At 42.7% G+C, this 19,784-nt stretch overlaps 2 protein-coding genes across 15 annotated transcripts in view; one reads left to right on the top strand and one right to left on the bottom strand.

Annotated features, from left to right (window-relative positions):
- Positions 1 to 5,446, bottom strand: part of TRIM68 (tripartite motif containing 68) — a 167,987-nt gene extending 162,541 nt beyond the window's left edge. For 13 of the 14 annotated variants that reach the window (XM_079930813.1, XM_079930818.1, XM_079930820.1 and 10 more), the window contains exons 1-3: positions 5,396 to 5,446; positions 2,339 to 2,820; positions 642 to 737 (exon numbers count right to left, since the gene is read on the bottom strand). In XM_079930813.1, coding sequence (XP_079786939.1) covers positions 642 to 737; positions 2,339 to 2,764 — 522 coding nt within the window. In that variant the 5' untranslated portion in view covers positions 2,765 to 2,820; positions 5,396 to 5,446. Of the gene's footprint in view, positions 1 to 641; positions 738 to 2,338; positions 2,821 to 5,273; positions 5,285 to 5,395 lie in introns of those variants that run through there. The other variant, XM_079930815.1, reaches the window with a different exon arrangement.
- Positions 5,447 to 15,930: 10,484 nt separating this feature from the next.
- OR51D1 (olfactory receptor family 51 subfamily D member 1) lies at positions 15,931 to 16,930 on the top strand (the record flags this gene model as incomplete). Its single annotated transcript, XM_079930835.1, is given in 8 exon segments — positions 15,931 to 15,972; positions 15,976 to 16,056; positions 16,058 to 16,100; positions 16,103 to 16,256; positions 16,258 to 16,307; positions 16,310 to 16,422; positions 16,426 to 16,824; positions 16,826 to 16,930. Coding segments are annotated over 8 exon segments (957 nt in total). The 5' UTR covers positions 15,931 to 15,960.
- Positions 16,931 to 19,784: the final 2,854 nt, after the last annotated feature.

The raw sequence follows: 19,784 nt of genomic DNA, 5'->3' as shown, positions 1-19,784 counted from the left end.
TACTAACTCTTGTTGACCCCAGGAGGGCCCAGGATATTACCTTTGCACTATATATTCCAGACTATTTTCCATTTTCAGAATAATATATTCTATTTTCAGAATAATGACCAGGCAGTGTAACAACTACACTGTCAGATGATTTTGCTTCTTACTGGTATTGTTATCAATTCTATATGCTGTTTTAGACTGATTCAGTGTTACCTTCCGTCGATCACAAGTTCTGATAGTTTGATAGTTGTGGGCCTTGGGTTTATTTCTGAAGTGATTTTCCACTATTTTAATGACTTAACTTTTAGTAAATATGCTTTAGCTGAGGAAAGAGAAACAGAAACTATGCTTTACTAAGCATTATACAAGTCATACCTCTGTGAGCTAAAGCATATGTGAGGTGTGTACTTTTCCTTTCTCACATATGAGGAGAGCCCAGAAGTTATCTCTACATCACATTCAAGAAACTGGAAGTGAGTGGTCCCAAGGCCAGCTGAAGGCCGCACACCTAGTAGAGAAAGCGGGCATGAGGACCCCAGGCTCTCTGACCTCAAACCCCACATTCTGCCTCACAGAGATGAGGAAGGTACCATGGGCCAGCTTCAGGACAACACAGGGACCACACAGACTCCTTTCCCCAGGGGGCAACTTGCCTTCCAGTTTGCAGTTCGTTTCCTCTCACCAACTTCCAGCTTCCAGGCCTCTTCTTGCTCTTTCCTCAGATGTTCCAAAGCCTCATGGAGTTTCCACTGAAAGAGACAAAAACCTCATGAGGACACCTCGGGCAGCCTGGGTGGATAGCCAGGCTTCCTAGCATTGGTAGGTGATGGGAAAACAAGCATCCCTCAGGGGGTGGGCCAGAATGCATGCTGGGAGAAAAGGGAACACCACAGAGGGAGCAGATTCCTGCCCAGGTTACATCCAAGGTCTCTCAATCTGAGAATCATTTCAACTCCCACAGTCTCTAAGTTTCTGTAAAGCAGAAGAAAAGGTCCATTTCCAACCTGGCCAGAAAACTATCTTGGACTTTTCCTATCCATGCCTCTTTTTATCCTTATCTGCTTTGTTATCCTACAGCCTCCTAAACCTTGTTATTCAAAGTGTGGTCCACGTGTGTCAGCAGCATCAACATCACCTGGGAGCTTGTTAGCAATGCAGGATCTTGGGCTTCACCCCAGACCTCCTGAATTTTAGCAAGACCCTTGTGTGGTTCATATGCACCCTAAAGATAAGAAGTACCATCCTAGACTCTAATGCAAGAGATGACTACTGGGAAGCATAAAGTAAACTCATAATAATATGGACCATTTTATTAAAGATGTACCAACAAAACTGAGGCTTAGAGAGTGACCTACGCAAAGTCACTCATCTAGTAAATGGTTGGGCTGGGATTTAACCCAGCTCTTTAACTCTTATGCCTATGGTATACTGCCTCCCTATTCTAATACTTGCAAAACAAAATAAATAAATACTTTTAATTTTTCAGAAATTCTTTTTGCATAGGAAAACAGCTAATTCAGGGGATTCATCTTACAATTTTACCTTCTAATCTCAACTTCAAAAAAGAGAATTAAGACCAGTACAGGATCAATGGATCACAGAATCATTGGGATAGTGATTCCAATAAAGATATGTCAGCATGGACATCTAAGGAAAATATAAGAAGTTAGAAGTTGATAGGATAGCTATAAAAAAGGAGCAGTGGGTGTCAGAGATGGCTCCCCCTATTGCCCCCAATAAATAGAAGGTAAGGAGAAGAGAAAGAACAGTGGCTGAAGAGTAAGAAGGCCTTTGATCTTCCTTTAACTAACTTAAGTCAGAAGGGTCCCTACAACATCAGACAATCTCACTCAATCCTAAATGACTCAGCCACGGTCCCTTCTAGCTCTAAAACCAATGATCATGATCTCAAATTTCTAAGCCTTTGTTTTGTCTATAAAATGAGGAGTTTAAAGTGACTCACCTGATGTTCAATGATTATCTGTGGCATTGCTAGGAGGAGTTTGCACGCCCTGATAGGTACAGACTTGACCACTTCATCCAAGGCGCCCAGAACCCCAACTAGACCAAAATGGTCTCCCTCAAATTCTTAGTAAGGAAAGCAAGTTTGGGTTAGGCATTAAACCTGTTGGGACTGGGGTGAGGTGTGGAAGTGGGAAAGAAGGAAGTCAAAGGAGGTCACAAACGTAAGGAGAGGAACGGCTCACAGGTCCCTGGGATCTGGGGGTGCGAGAAGCCAAAGGAATCAGCTCTCATTTTGTCTCTGGGGTCCCTGGTCAAGTTCTTGATCTAGAGATAGCCAAGTGAAGGGCAGGGGAGAGACTGGGGGGAGCTGGCCTTAATCTCCCACCTTATAATCCCAGGCGACATCCTCCATGGGCACGACACTGTGGGCCTCGTGCTCGGGGGACCGGCCACAGGCCTCGCACACGATCAGGCCATCCTCTTTGCAGAACATCTTAAGCTGCTCCTCGTGGGTCTCGCACACGTCGCCCTTTAGCCCCATTCCTGGATGCAGCCCTAGCCGTCGGACTTTTTCTACAACGTTGGCCAGCTGCCAATTAGGCCGCAGGTTCCTTGGCTGGACGGGAGCCCGGCAGAGGGGACACGAGTAACCCCAGTTCTGGGATTCTCCTGGGACCTCCCAGAGTCCAGAGAGACAGTTGTGGCAGAAGCTGTGGCCACAGTCGATGCTCACGGGCTCTTTCAGGAAGGTCATGCAGATGGGACAGGCCACTTCTTCTACAACGGCTTCCACCAATGCTGCGGGATCCATGGCTCCTGTCACACCCTCCTCAGAATATGAATAAAACCAGGCGGAGCCACTGAAGGCTGAGAAGAACGAAAGAAACCCAAATAAGGGATAAAAGAGCAGAAGAGCAGAGGGATAGGTAAAAGGGATAAGTAGTGACTGAAAAAAATAACTTTCTCTTTTGGATCCTTTATGAACCCTGTTTAATAAGCTCTGGCCTTCCCAACTGAATCCACTGGGTCACGTTTCTCACACCATGGAAGGGACATCTGGGGATGCCTGAATGTTGGGATGCTGGGAATTCTCAGTTCCCATTCACCTGGTCATCTCTGACCCTCCTGTGGGTTCGCTCGCCAGCCCATTCTCACTCCACCTCCATTGTGCTCTTGAAATCAGCACTGTTTCTCTTGAACTTCGTGTGGTTTCACTCTCCAAAATAAGGCCAGAAATACCCACCTTCCTCACTCTCTAGGATGTTTCCATGTATATTTATGTACGTCAAGGTGCAGAAAAGGTAATATGCCAGAAGCCCATGGCCTATATGCTCAATTTCTTTTCTTGTGTTGCACACTGAAGTGTAAGGTATAAGGGAACCAGCAACTCTCCCCACCTCCTGTAAACCTCTGCCCACTTCTCCAGCACTAACAACTGCTAAGATGCCAAGACACCCTCCTCAGTGATACATTAGAAGCAGATATGGACAAACAGCCCTTGGAAGATAAAAACAAAGGTCATCTGATGATAATTAAACCCATATTGATGAATCCACTACTCCAGCAAGAAACCTGAGATTTCTGCTAGGGCCATATGTGGGCACAGAACTTGAATGACCAATGGCAGGCTCTTGGTACAGCTGACAATGTTTATTTGTTCACCATGCAAGTCTGTGTTACAGTTAGTCTATAAAGGGAAAAGCCCTGATGGTCTTAGTCATCATTGTATCCTTAGGACCTAAAAAGTGCCTGTCATGCAGTTATTGCTGAATAAACATTTGCTGAAGGAATAAATGAGCTAGACACAGAAAACAGTTCTAAAACCCAAAATGCTTTTATAATTAAGTTAGGGAGTTGAGAGCATATTATACATTAATAATAAAAGCGAGCACTCCTTGAGTACACTACACGCCAGGCACTCTTCTGAGCATTTTACATGGATTGGCTCAATGTATTTCAAAACCCTAAGTAGAAACCATTATTCTACCCTCCCCTCATTTAACAGATGCTTGGTCCTGGGCTCTGCCATTCTATCTTGGGCAAAGTACTTAACCTCTCCAGCTGCAAAGTATAATAAAAATTCAAGAGGAGAGAGAAATCACTGTGGTTTAATGGTAGTCCTGTGAGGTTTCCTGAAGGAAGTGGGGCAGTAAGTAGATTTTGCAGAACTGTCTGTTACAGGCCATCAGCAGGTCCTGCCTTCTCACTGGCCTCCCTGTCTCTTACTTTTCCTCCTCCCACTGTCACTACCAAACTGTAGGACCAATATCCTAAAACCTTGTTTTACTAAATCACTAACCTACTGAAGAGCCTATCCTGGTTCCCCAGCCCTCAGTCCAACAAGAAGCTCTCTCTTCACCCTGAAACAGCCCAGTCAAGCAAAAGGAGGAACTTCCACATTTTCTCGCAGACCCCATGTCCATTCATTCCACCCACTTGGATTCCTGCTGTCCTCCCAGCTTGAAATGACTTCTCCAAATTCCTGCTCTTAATGTCATTTGACACATATGTGTTTATTGTCTTACTTCCCACAGTAGAAGTTTCATGAGGATACTGACATACTCTATTTTGTTCACGACCATATCCCTAAGGCCAGAAACAGTGCTCAAATATTTTTGAATACACGAGTATTAAACGTAAATGTTAAGGTCTAGCTGATAGTAGGCTGGATATGGAAGAAATGTCAATATCCTCATCTACCACCACGGAGGGGCCCCAAGAACTACTACCTAAGGCTGACACAACAGAGGCTGATATCTATGATTTAAAGCTACAGAGATTAACAAAGAATTGAAAATAGCTACTGAAAAACTGAGAAGATGGTGGAGAAGGGAAGTGAGGTAAAGAAATATCAAAATGATAAATCAAGAAATGCGATGGAAGCACATTATTTAGATTTAGTAGGGCATGAAAAGCTCTAAACATGAACAAGTTAAATGTAGTGGCCTCTGCAAAAAAGGATTTAGGGGCGGGCATCTATTGCCTTACTGTTTTGTTTTCATGATACACAGATTACTTTGACAAAACTTTAATTATTAAACATTTAATTGCTTCAACCGTTCATTTGGCACAGTGGGAAGCCTTCTAGGAAAGACATTTGCGGGGGGTTGGGGCGGGGGGCGAAGCCGGGAAGAGACTCGGGAGGAGGGGCCAAAGTGGGAAGTGAGGAGGCGGTGACCTCCGGGGTTCGGGAGGAGAGAGGGGGAGGGTAACCTCCGGGCCACAGGACGCCGGGCAGGGCCCGAAGGTCCCGGGCGGGTGGGGGCAGAGTGAGGCTAACGGCCTGCAGGACCTCTGAAGAGGCACAACTGTCTACCCACCTCCCTTCTCAGCCGGGAGTAGCGCCCCGAGGCTGAAACCAAACGTGGAGACGCCCGCTTGGTTCCCACGGCCGAGTGTCCGCAGCTTCCGAACCGGCTGGCCCAGCCAGCCCGGCACTTACCGCCGGCTCGGAGACCAAGGCCTCAGCAGCACCCAGCTCCTTGGTTTCTCCTGCAGGATTCCGAGGCCCCGCCCACAGGGCCGGAGCCAATGAGCTCGCCGGCGGCATCTTTGTGGGAGCAGCCAATCACAGACAGGGAACAGGACAACCCTAGCCAATCGGAGGAGGGGACAGGGCCCCGCACACCTCTTGGCCGGACGGCGTATTTTCTCTTCGGTTTTTCTGGCCTCTTCCCCCACTCAGAGCCCTCTAAACTGTAAGAGGGCCCAGGAGTCAGTCGAGGACGGGTCGAAGGGGTGAGGCCCTTGGATGAAGCCCCTCGGGCCATGCAGTAACAGAGGCCTAGCTGGCCCTCGGCTCAAAGAACCCCTTGCGCCTCACGCTTACGCTCTGGATGACTAGTGGCTCTTCAGAGCGAACCTTGTTCCTTCCGGGTCGTAGCCCCGGACCTAATGCTGTTCCTTTGCCAGTTTTCCACGTTAAACTCAGCAGCCTATGAGATCAGCCATGTCTGATTCTGAGACCCAATTTAGTGCGGGGCTGGGCACTGATAATGCAGTGGACTCTGCACTTTTCCTGCAAGATGAGCGACCTCTCCTGGCTCCAGGCTGCAGATGGTGGTTTCTCATAAAAAACCCTGGGTTTTCTTGGCAAGCTCTTATCCTTCAGTACTTCAGCAGGCAGTCTCTCATCACTATTGCCACATCCCCCCCTTCAGAGTTAGAAGCAGATGGTGGGAACTGGCGGAGGAGAAGTGGAATTCCTCGTCTGAAACTGCTATACAAATTGGAAAAAAATTTTAAACGAGCGGTGTTCGTCCCTCGCCTAAACACACAGACATGTGCACACGCAAAGTCATACTTAAGGCAGTGATTTCGGTTTTTCTTTGTAGTCTCTGCACCTTGTCCTTTTCCTGATACTTCAGTGTTTACTGAATAAGCAAATAAAGGCACATCCTGCCTGTGTGGAAAATAACCAGGAAATCCTCCAACTGAAGCCCAGTTCCAAATGATTTTCTTGTTGGGACTGCTACTCTTTGGTTCTTCATGCCAATGTCAGGGCTCAGGCCATGGCTGAAATTCTGAAGGGTGAGGCCCAGAAAATTCCTGAAACAAATGGGACCATGAGCAAAAAAAGAAGAAAAGAGGTAGCTGAGGTCTGAGCTGTACCCTGTGTCTCACCTGGATCTATAGGCACGGCTGCCTAACAGAGTAGTAAATGGATTAATCGGAACAAGCCACTTTAAACATTTATTGAGCATTCACTTTTTGCACTTTGTGCTGGATGCTGGAATTACAACCATAGGCCACAGACTGTTTAAGGAACTCAAAATCAAGTTAGTTGTACAGTGAGCCCTTAAATATTGCAGGGGCCACCTGTACAGTCAGAAATATGCATATAACTTTTGACTCCCCCAAACCTTAACTGCTAGTAGCCTACAGTTGGCCTGAAGTCTTACCAATAACATAAAACAGTCGCTTAATACATATTTTGTTTGTATTATATGCTTATAATAAAGTAAACTAGAGAAAAAACGTTAGCAAGAAAATTATAAGGAAGAGAAAATGCATTTACTATACTGTACTATATCAACATCATAACTTTACATCTTCTGTTTAAAAGATGAATCACCAGTCTATCAGTACATACATCAATATTGTCTTATACAAAACACTGTAGATGTTATAGATATTATTAACACTAGACATAAAAAATGAAAAGATAATGTGAAAAAGAAATTAATATTTGTAGTTATAATAATTCATGCATTGATAACAAAGAAGCAGCAATATGATTGCTTTGTGGTAGCCTATATAATTGATATGATTGCTTCACCGTAGCCTAGCCTATACACTAATGAAGGAATCATTATAAAATTTTTATGGCATTCAGTATTATAGTCATATTAATAATATAGTATTGGAAACACTTTCATTTTTTAAAAAACAACTTAAATGTGATGATAGGCTGATATACAATTTCTCCATTTATGAGACAGACAGGTATATTGTATGATAATGTAATTCTTTGAAAGCAAAGTTGTAAATCAGTAAGAAAATTAACACATTAATTTTATATTAAATATCACTCACCTTATGCCTATGTAAGGATAGACTAGTATCTACATATAATTTATGCATTCATGACACACCTAACTTTTTCTTACTTTTTCAGTATTTCCAGGCTACATGGTTCATCTGTGAGATTTTTCAAATTGTTGCAAATCTCCAAAACATTTTCTGATATATTTATTGAAAAACATCTGCATATAAGTGGACCCACACAATTCAAACCTGTGTTGTTCAAGGGTCGATTGCACTTCTCTGGAGCTTCTGTGAAGTTAAAGCAGTTAAAGGGGAGATCTTTTTCATTTGTAACTTGGCAATTTGTCCATAACTATGATTGAGTCTCAAGGGCCCTGGCAAAAGGGCACCTTAGTATTCCTGGGGGCGGGGGTTTGTGTTCCCGAGGAGAAAGCTGGACAGAGCACTTTTGAAGATACATCAGTGCAGTGCACAAGCACAGCAGCTCTTCTTCCTGGCCTCCATCAGGGTGCTTTGTTTGCTGTGAGAGGCAGACAGCTGTGTCCAGGTGAGGCTCTGTCTTGGATATAGCCCATGACTGTAACTACAGATTCCAACCCTCTGCCTGAATCCAAGATGGACCAGGACAACAAGTTGAGTGGCTAACTGTGGGATGAGCTGTTTCTGTGCTAAGGGAGAGGAGTGGCAGAGAATGGAGTCCCAGCTTCCCATGGTGATAACCTGCTTGATAATACACACTTTATTGACTTCCTTTCCTTCCATTTCTCACTTCTCAACACTCCTGATATTTCATCCTGGGATCACCTCCCAGATAAGCTACTTGAAATCAGATCCATGTTTCCAGTTTGTTTCTGGGACATCCACACTAAGACAAGTCAGATTATTTGCTAAGACAATTCTTAAATAATTTCTCCATGTTATCATAGTAATTATGAAAGTGTGATATTGGTGCAGGGTACCACTGGGCCAATGAATAGAAAAAAAAGCCCAGAAGCACACCCATTCATATATGGCCAGTTGTTCTATGACAAAGGTAGTACTATAGAGCAATGAGGAAAGAAGGATATTTTTAATAAATGGTACTGGCGACACCAAATATCCATATGGAAAAGAATGAAACACGAACCCTAACCTCATATCACTCACATATGGATTGTAGCTATAACTATAAAAGTCAAAGCAATTAAACTTCCCAAAGTAATTTAAAAGAATATTTTCATGACCTCAGGTAGAGATTGATTCCTTAATGCCAGCAAATTCATCCATGAATATTTATTGAGTGCCTGCTATGTAACAGGCACTCTTTCAAGTGATCGAAATATATCAGTGAACAAAACAGAAAAATGCTTTTGTGGAGCTTACATGCTAGCTGGTATATTTTGGCATTACTTTGTAGGCATATCTGTCTAGATGCATACAGGATAGTTTATTTTTTATTGGAATTCAGAAATTTCATCTGAAATTAAGTGTACATCTTTTATTTTATGAATGAGTGAGCATGTTGTATCTTAAGACAGGTTTTGGGCTTTTGGAAATTTTCTCCTAGTTATTTCCTTGATTGTTGATTTTACTCCATCTGCTCCATCCCCTCCTTCCTTTCCTTCTGGAATGCCTGTATTTTCCCCTCCATGTCTCTTACTTTTTCTTGCCCAAGTCTGTATATTTGCTGAAAAAGCAAAGAACTGTGCGTGGCCAACTCGAGAGATTCTCCTAGAATGTTGTGCAGAAAGACAAAGGATACTCTGTTTCTATTCAGTGATTTGGTTTTGTTGTTGTTATTGTTGTTGTGTTTTACACCTTAGGGATTAAGGGATTCAAGAAAATACTCCTATCTCTTCCCACTCTTGGTTAAGAACCAACCAAGATTTCCCCATAAGATTTGCACACTCTGTTTTATTGTTATTATTTCAAATAATTCTTATTTTCTTGCACATTGCTTTTATTCAGTAGCAATCTGTTCATGTTTTAACACAACAGGATTTTCTCAGCTCTCACTGATGCTATGGATTTTTTTTTTTCTAAATTCTCCCAGTTCTGCCCTGTTTCCTGCTGGGCATTTGATCTGTTTTCTCATATTTGTTCCCTTTCTTCAAGCTCTGATATTTTCCACATTACTTGCTTCCTTTGTTTGCTCATGGTTATGAGAGATGATTTGATAAGTCACTGTTCTTAGCTGATGCAGGTTCTCATGGAGTTCTGCCTCCTTCTCAGTGAACATTAGATTGGGCGTCATCTTAGGAAGGTTATAAGGAACGGCACAGGTCAGCTGGCCAGCCCATACTCTTAAGTAAGGTAAGACCCATGGAGACATGAGGCAGAGCTCTTTCCACAGGGGCCAAATACTGGAGGCTCCGAAGTGAGGGTCTCTCAGCATGGTTTCATGAAAGCTTTCCTTCAAGGTAGGTTAGTTGCCTTCCACCTTACTCTGTACAGACTCATAGGAATCCCAAATTTTAGAAACAACTTTTGCTTTCTTTTGTGTGACAGGATTGTAGATTCTTACTGAATTTTATTTTATTTGAATTTTTTGACACACAAAATTAGAATCGAAGATGTGTTGCCATGTTCCCAGAACCCTCCTGGGTGCAATGTTGAATCTTTTCTTCTTCTTCTTTCTTTCTTTCTTTGGCTGCGTCGGGTCTTCGTTGCTGTGCGCGGGCTTTCTCTAGTTGCGGTGAGTGAGGCTACTCTTCGTTTCGGTGCATGGGCTTGTCATTTCTCATTGCGGTGTCTTCTCTTGTTACGGAGTACAGGATCTAGGCACACGGGCTTTAGTAGTTGTGTCACGCAGGCTCAGTTGTTGTGGCTTGTGAGCTCTAGAGCGCAAGCTCAGTAGTCGTGGCGCACGGGCTTAGTTGCTCCACAGCATGTGGGATCTTCCCAGACCAGGGCTCAAACCTGTGTCCGCTGCATCAGCTGGCGGATTCTAAACCACTGCGCCACCAGGGAAGTCCTCTTGTTATTATTTTATAATGGGCTTCCTTTATGCTACATAGCCTTGTATGGTCCCAAGATAGATAGATAGAAATATCAGGTGCAATCCTAGCACTGAGGATACAGTGATGATCAAGATATTCCTTGCTATCACTTGAGTTTGAGTTGAACAGGCATAATAACAAAAGAAACAATCAGTAAAATAAAAAGACAACTTATGGAACAGGAAAAAATATTTGCAAATCATGTATCTGATGAGAGTAATATCCAAAACATATAAGGAACTCATACTACTCAATAGCAAAAAACAAAAACAATCCCATTAAAAAGAACTTGGGCAAAGGACTTAAAACACATTTTTTCCCAAGAAAATATACAAATGGACAACAAGTAATGAAAAGGTGCTCAACATCACTAGTCATAAGGAGATGCAATGAGATTATACCTTACATCTATTGGGTTGGCTATTATCAAAAAGACAAGAGATCAGTGTTGACAGGATGTGAAGAAAAGAAACCCTTGTGTACTGTTAGTGGGAATATACATTAGTACAGCCACGATGGAAAACAGCATTGAGGTTTCTCAAAGATTAAAAAAGAAATAGAATTACCATATGATCCAGAAGTACCACTTCTGGGTATATATCTGAAGAAAATAAAATACTATCTGAAAAAGATATCTGCACCGCCACATTCATAGCAGCATTATTTACAATAGCTAAGAAATGAAAACCACCTAAATGTCCACTGATGAATGAATAAAGCAAATGGACTTTCATTTCTATTCATTGGCCCAATTTTCTACCTTACACCAATATCACGCTTTCATAATTACTATAGCTTTATAATAAGTCTTGATATTTGATATAGCAAGTCTTCCCACATTGGTCCAATTCTTTAAGAGTGTTGTGGTTATTTTCAGCAATTTACATTTCACTATAAATTTTTAATTAAACTTATCAAGTTCTACAAAATGACCTGTTAGGATATTAATGAGATTGCATTGAATCTGTAGAAAAATTAGGGGAGATAATTAAATTCTTCAATTAAATTCTTAATATTATTGAGTTTTCCAATAAAAGAACATAGTTTATTCTTCCATTATTTAGATCTTCTTCAGTTTCTCTTAGGGATTCCTTCTGGTTTCCGTGTAGAAGTTTCTCTATATCCTTTACTGGATTTATTCTTAGATATATGACTTTTCTCTCCTATTGTAAATGCTGTTTTAATAAAACCATGTCTATTTTATAAAGAAATACAGTGGAATTTTGTATATTGACTTTGTAATTTGCAATCTCTTTGTACTTATTAATTCTAATTATTTATCAATGGATTCTTTTGGATTTTTATACATATTCAGTCACTAATCCACAAATAATGATTATATTCGGTTGGCCAAAAAGTTCGTTTGGGTTTTCCATAACAGTTTATGGAAAAACCCAAACGAAGTTTTTGGCCAACTCAATATAATTTTTTTCTAACTCTCATGCTATATATTTCTTTTTCTTGCCTTAATACAAGTTATTAATGTAAAGAATCATTTCTAAAGCCATATTCTCTTTCATGAAGGCTGTCTGTGGCTTTGTATGGCCATGTCCATCAGTGTTTCCTAGCAAAAAACAAGGGAATTATTCATCTGCAAAAGGAATTTGGATACGCTTGGAAACAAGAGAACATTTTCTTACAGGAAAGATTTCCTTGTAGAAACAGTACCTACAGTGGAATCTAAGAATAGTTAATATGTAGAGGAGGGAAACAAAGAGGTTGACTATTCCAGCCAAAGCAAGTGCTTGGAAGTGGGTGTAAGAAAAGAGAACTTTCATTTGAGGAACTGAAAGAATGCCAGTGTAGGACCATATTGAGGGACAGCTGGTGGGTCATGATATGGAGCTGGGGAATTATTATCAGCAAGTTCATATAACTGAGCATCTCCTATGACAAGAATTTGAGTATATCCCCGGCCAGAAGTCTCCATTATTGGCTGGACCTTTTAACACTCTGTTTATGCTGAATGATTTTTTCCTTATTTCTTGTGAAAAATATTGAAACAAAAATATAGGGATATACTATTATTTTAAAAGTTCACCTTATGCAGTAAGATACTATTCTTGTGACTGTAACAAGTGAAAAAATGCTTGAAAAATTCCCATGAAAAATCTTCATTCAAAAATTGTGCCAACTTGGTGCTTGATGTTCCTAATAAAAATTTAAGGGGACCGGCCCATTAGACATGACTCAATTGAAGTAACTGAATTGTGAGTTATGAGTGAACATCAATAAGAGGACCAATAATTTCTGTATTAAGAGTGAATGAAAGAAGTCTATGTAAACCTCCCCTATTAAACGTACACATCAGTGTCCATCCCCCACTATAAAAATAGGAGGATATGCTCTGTTTGGAACTATGAAGAATAATTAATCTCATAACATTAAAGTCTTTAAGTGAAACAAAGGGAAAAAAAGTAAAGTGATTACATCAAGATTAGGACCCAGAATAGATCTTCCTAAGGAAGGTTGTTTAAACAGATATCTGAAAGCTAAGAATTAAGAAAAACAGGAAGTAAGATGAGTATTTTTACCATGGGGAAAAACATATGCGAAAGCTGAAGGGTGAGAGAAAGCATGGTACATTGAAGCAGGGGGATAATTTCAGTGTGCCTGCTACTTGGCATGCAAAAAGGGAGGTAGAATGGTTGAAGATAGGGTGGAAATGTGCACTGAGATTGCACAAGAAGGTTTAAGAATTGGGTTATAGAGTGTGAACTTCAACTTTTCATTCTAAAGTCAATGAGGAAATGCTATGAACTGATTTGTGTTTGGAAGATCACACTGGCCACAGTGTGGACAGTGAATTGGTAGGAAAGATCTTCAATGAGGCTGACCAGTGAACAAGTTATTCTGATGGTCTAGGCAAGAGATTATCTTGGTTAGGAGGCAAAGGGGATGGAGAAAAATAATCTGATTCATGAGATATCCAGGATGTAAATTAAAGAGAACTTGGTGACTGATTGGATGGGATCAGAGAGAGGTAAGAGAGAGGGAGAAGGCAGAGATGAAGCCTTCTAGGTTCCTGGCTGGGGCAACAGAGTCATTTCTGTGACAGGGAACAAAAAATACAGATTGGGGGCAGAGACTGCAGATCAGAGATAATGAACTTAGTTGGAGGCACTGAGTTTGAGGTACCTGAAGGATGCTTAAATAGTGATGTCCAATAGACATTACCATGTCTGGAGTTCAGGATATTGGTTTTGCCTGTTTGGGTGATGCTATGGGAGCAATTACAATTTCTCATGGTCACTATATAGAGGGGGAAGGACAGAGGGTTTACCTGGGTCACAGCGTTAATGAACTCCACTAGGAATATGAGAAATAAAGGACAGGGAGCCTCTCTACTAACTTCATCCTGTTGACATTTACTTGTGTTTAAGCTCCAAAATACAAATTTTAAAACTCTCCTTAGAGCTATCAATTCTTCATGTATTGCCCATTTCACTCCTTCTCTTCACATACAAACTTCTCAAAATAGTGGTCTACATCCACTTTCTCCATTTCTTCCCAACTCACTCACTCCTCACTCTGCTGCATTCAGGACTCCACTCATACCAACGCACCTCAACAGTTCTTCCCAAGGTAACCAGTGGCTTTTTATTTTCAGTCCTCATACTACTTGATCTCTAAGCAGCCTTCTGCACTGCTGTCCACTCTTCCCCCTCAATGTATTTTCTTCCTTTGGCTGTTGTAGCACTATCTCAACTGGATTTCCTTCTATTTCATTGGCCCTTCCAGTTGTTTTGAGCAATAATAATGAACACAGTAATTTACTGGAGAATTGCTAATATCTCATTTTATTTTTCACATCAAACTGAGGCTAAGGATGGTATGTGATTGAGCCCATATTTGGACATAAGTCTGTTTCCTGATAGAGCCCCACATTTAAACAACCATTCTACACTGTCTCATTTGGGGGCGGGGGGCAGGAGAGCTATTATTAGCAGCCCGAGGGATAAAGAGTTGGCTTATTAGGGAGAGGGGTGTGAGCTAAGGAGCAGCCGTAGTGCAGTGGCAGGAGCTCACATTCAAGGTAAGTTAGGTCCTTGGTTCATCAACCTCAGTCAGTGCCCAAGTAGCCACAAGGCTGCAATTTGCCTACATTACCATAAGGGGGCAGCATCAAGAAGCGAGAGGCAGTGCCTGAGCACAGGGCTGGATCCCCTAGGATAGTGCCTCTGAGAGTGAGCAGGTGTATTCACGTCTGTGTGCTTTTAGGTGTGCGCCCACGCCTCCATTCCAGTAGCTCCTTTCTTCCAGTGCAGGTTATCCCTCACCTCCACTGCATTACCCTTACCTCTAGTCTCCTAAGGTGGCCTTAGACTAGTAACAGAATGCAGCCCCCCGGGGTAGGAGTCTGGGTTCAGATTTACTTGAGCACCTGAGCGGAGCGGTGCTCCCAGGGAGCCTGGCGTAGTGCACTGTTCATCATCCCTCACGCTCCCTAGGGCCCCCAGGGAAGCTATATAAGGGCAGCTGCCTGGGGCAGAAGCATTGTTGGTGAGTGTGCCAGGCTTAGCCCAGGGTGGGGAGGAAAGGGGAGGGGAGGGGAGACCACAGAGTGGTCTGTGTAGAGAAAGGAAATTGACCTTGGGGTGTTCTGTGTTCCCCAGGGAGGGTAGTGGAGGAAGGAGGATGTGCTTGTGGATACCACAGAGCACTGGTGACAACACAGACTGATTTTCTTTTCATGTCTCAACTGTATCTGGTTTCCATGTCACAGCCCAGCCAAGCACAATCTGGGACTGACTCTCATGTGGGCCTTGAGAGATCCCAATGAAAGACTATATTCTGTTCTTTGCTGGGGACTGGAAATGATAGTCTTTCTTCACTCCTGTCTCCCTACCTCCCAGAAGACCAGAAAGCTTTTCCCAAATTTTTCTGATTAAAAAAAAAAAAAAAATCACCTGGAGAGAAAGGATTTATTGTTTTTTAAACCAGATTTCTGGGCCCTTTCCCAGGAAAACCTTATTCTCTGGGCCTGGAGTAGGACCTGGAGAGATAGTGTTTTCAATAACCACTTCAGATGATTCTATCAAGGAATTTTGAGAAACGGTACTCAGGCTGAAACACAAACCTATCTCTTGAAATCTAGGCTCAGACTGACTCCCTGCTTCCCATCCTAAAATCAGATTAGAGTGAGTCTTAAAGGCAACCACAGACTGAACCTCAAACCCTGAACTCAGACAGACCCTAACCCTAACATGCACTAGAAAAGCTGGGATCTGGAAGGATCTGTGCAAGCCTGGCAGTTCTGTTGTGGAAGTAGCCAACAGCAGTGTCTGTGGTCAGAAACATCAGCTCTGGAAATGAAGAGCTGTTGCACATGTGTTCTGAGTGGGCTTCATACACTGAGATTAATGGGACCCCCAGGGAGGTATTAGAGCAGAAGGAGGCTGGAGTTCAGAATTACCAGAAGTACTTAGTCTTTGTTTGCTGCCCTCACTGTTTCAGTGTCCTTTCCTAATAAGTCCTTTCTCTCCTCTGAGCCATGATTGAGTGATTTCTCCTTTTCCCTTTCATAGACCCTGGACTTGGGATGCAGAAACCTTGATTCTTGATTCCTGCCATGGCCACACCAAATGGAACTCTGGTCTACCCAGCATGCTTCCTGCTGGTGGGCATCCCTGGCCTGGGGCCTGGGACCTAATGTCCACTTTTGGCTGGTTTTCCCACTGTGTTGGCCACCCTGGGCAACCTGGCCATTGTCCTCATCATCCGTGTGGAAAGGTGCCTTCATGAGCCCATGTACCTCTTCCTGGCTGTGCTTTCTAGCTTTGACCTAGTCCTCTCCTCCATTACTATGCCCAAGATGGCCAGCCTCTTCCTGACGGGCCGAGTTCAACGTCTGTCTGGCCCAGCTGTTCCTTATCCATGCTCTGTCAGCCATGAGTCAGCTGTCCTGCTGGCCATGGCGTTTGACCACGTTGTGGCCATCTGCCACCCACTGCGGCATGCTTCTGTGCTCCCAGGGCCTACGGTCACCATGGTCACCAAGATCTGACTAGCTGCCCTGACCAGAGGATTTGTATTCTTCTTCCCCCTGCCCTTCATCCTGAAGCAGTTGTCATACTGCCAAACACACACTGTCACACACTCCTTCTGTCTGCCCCAAGATATTATGAAGCTGTCCTGTACTGACACCACGGTCAGTGTGGTGTACAGGCTCTTCATCATCCTCGTGGTCATGGACGTTGACTCTCTCTTCCCGGGCGTCTCCTGTATCCTCATTCTGAGGGCAGTGTTGGAGCTGTCCTCTCGGGGGGCAGCACTCAAGGCTTTCAACACCTGCATCTCCCATCTCTGTGCTGTGCTGGTCTTCTATGTGCCCCTCATCAGGCTCTCGGTGGTACACAGGCTGGGTGGCCCCACTTCCCTTCTCCGTGTGATTACGGCTAATGTCTATCTATCTACTACTACCACCCATGGTTAACCCTATAGTCTATGGAGCCAAAACCAAGGAGATTCATTCACAGGGCCTCCATACGTTCTTACAGGATGGCAGGTGAGCAGGATAATCTCTTCAGTGTCCTCAGTCTGTACCAAAGATGGCAGGATTTGGGTCCTGTTGAACATCTTGGTGACTGGCACATCCAACCCACTGGGATGTCTGCTCCCAGCTACTTAAATAGACCTTGAATTTCTGTCTCCAGGAATGTGTCAATACAGAAGGACTTACGACAGTTTGGACAGGTTATCCTGGTGAATGATCACCCTAGTCTCTCTGCTATGGTGGCCTTGCTGTATTCCTCTCTCCCAACTAGAAAATACACCCAGTACTGACATGAGAAGGCTGTAAATGACATACCTCAGGATTCATTCCAGTCTTGATATATGATTTTAATTATTTTGCTTCCATGTATCCATGTCAGTGAATCTGTGTTAGCTATAAAGCTTCTTTCTTGGACCCCAAAGTGGTTACACAGCCATTTTTAGGGGTTAATGAAGGTATTTGGGTGATAGTAATTGGAGGGAGGGAGACGGTAGCAAACGAAGAAACAGCTCACATGAAATGTTACTTTTCTGTATGCATGTGAGTGTATTTATGTGGAATCTGCCAATGTCAATGTCATCTATGTGGTTCTATTGGAGACTGTTTTTCCTAAAGGGCGATGTTTATCCTGGTTGTGGCTGTGAGCATGTGTGTTTATGTGACTATATGTATTTTTAGTGTGTGCGTGTCAGTACATAGAACATGTGCCAGTTGTGCTTTGGTCTGTGTGATAGTCGTGTCCTGGTGTGTATACACTTCATAAATAATGTCTCTGTACGTTTATTATGTTTATGTGGCCTCTGTTAGTTGGTATGTGATGTGCATCTATGTGAGAATGATGGACAATATCTTTATGTGTATCTGATGAGAATGCTGCCTCTTTTTTCCTTCATATCTGTAATATGTAAATGTACAATGTTACATATTCATAACAATGTGGAATATATAATATGCATGAGTGTGTGGGATGTGTCGTGTTGGGATGCTGTGCCTTTTGGCATGTGTGGTGTTTACCTTTGGGCGTATATCTGTTGTGCATCTTATTTGTGATAGGAAATCCATTTGTGTAATATATATGTCTTTAGTCATATGTCGGTGGAATATAATGTCCGAAGGATATGTGAAAAAAAAGATATGTGTACAAGGGGGTGTGTGTGTGTATGATTTGTTTGTGATTATTGTGTTTTAGGGAGTATTTCCTTTGTGCACTGGGTATGGATTATATGACACAAGATGGGTATAACTTCTGTGTTCCTGGGCACTGACTGAAGAATGTGTGTATCTATCAGGATGGAGGTAGGAAATTGAAGTAATTTCCATATTTGGGAGCCATGACTCAAAGAGGCCCAGTTTCTTGGCTTGGGCTCAGCCTGGGGTTATGTTTCAGTCTCTGGGACTGATAGAAAAGCACAGTGGTTATCTTCTCAATAGGCAGACCATACCTTCTTCATCCTGACCACAAGGATTTCAGGTGCTTCTGTGACTTCTTCCCTTCTTTCCTCCCACCCTTCTGGAGGCACTGATCTCCCTAAATTGCTGGCCTTCAGTAGCAAATCACATATCTTCCCCTTTCCCTTGGCTTTCTTGCTAATCTACTAAACATGTTTAGGTGTCCTTGATAGTAGGGAGTTTCTTTTAATCCCTTTGGGGAATCAGTGAACGAGCATGGGGGTTGGGTGTGAAGGAGAGTAATAGGAGACATTGTGAAGACTCTGTCACCACCCCCCCAGGGGTCTCACCCCCCCCCCCCCACGTAGACTCACTTAACTTCCGGCTCTTGAAATTTGTTAGGTCAAAAACGTTCACATTGAAGAATTATAGGTAGAGAACAATGTACGCTCATTTGAGGCAGAAGGAAGAACACTGAAGTATGACTTATAAGGTTAAAGTCCTGGAAATATCATAAAGTGACATACTGCATTACCTCTCTGGATTTTGTTTCCTCTTCCGTATAATGAGAAACTACAATAGCAGTGATGTTGCAAAGCTTAAACCCTATGAATGTTCTTTGTAGACTTCAAAGTGTTGTAAATATGCAAGAAATGATCATATTCATGGTTGTCTCACTGTACAGCTTTAGGAAACATTGTCCGCACCATGGTCCACGTGAATGGTGCTCCCGTATTGTGCAGTGCATCACCAGTTTTGCCACATGTGGCTGTCCTGACTTATTGTTATTAAGACAACTCTTTGTCTCTTAATAAAGTGTTTTCACAAAGCTTCAGACAAGTTGACATTTATTTTCCTGTGCTGGTGTCTGATTTACAAATGATGTTCAAATTTACAAATGAAATTCAAAGACAGCACAACCTTGCCAAGAAATTCCTTTAGACATGGTAGATAACTGTATTAGGAAAAGAGACATTGTGGGGTTGGAATTAGATGCAGTAGACATTAGGATCACTAGCTTTAATATTTGGGCAAGTTACTTAGCCTACTGCACCTCAGTAATTTTTGGAAACTCTAAGTGCTGTAAAAAGGAGATATAATGTAGCTCTGGTTGGGTGGTTGTGGGGATTAAATAGGATAATAGGTGTGAAAACACATGGAAAATAGAAAGTAATCAATACACATTGGTGGCAACGGTTTTAATAATAAAACTGATAAAATGAGATATGTTTATTGCATTACAGGGAATTTTCAAAGCACAGCAGACTTCACCTTTCATAACAACCTGTTGTGTCAAGGCCAGGAGCTAGTCCCTTATCCAGGTTGCAGTATCACTGGCTTTAGATTAACTCATGGCCTTCTTTCTCAGGAGATCTTGGGAAATCTCTGTTCCTCCAGAATCTCTTTACTTGGATAACTGGGGGTGACTGGGGTAATTGTTGCTTGTTGGAAAAGTCGGCTAATTGCCAGACTAAATTAAG

Source organism: Stenella coeruleoalba (genome assembly GCF_951394435.1).
Source record: "Stenella coeruleoalba genome assembly, chromosome: 8".
In the NCBI taxonomy this organism is placed as follows: Eukaryota; Metazoa; Chordata; class Mammalia; order Artiodactyla; family Delphinidae; genus Stenella; species Stenella coeruleoalba.
Note: the sequence above shows the minus strand (reverse complement) of the source record. Positions and strands in the feature narration are given on the sequence as shown.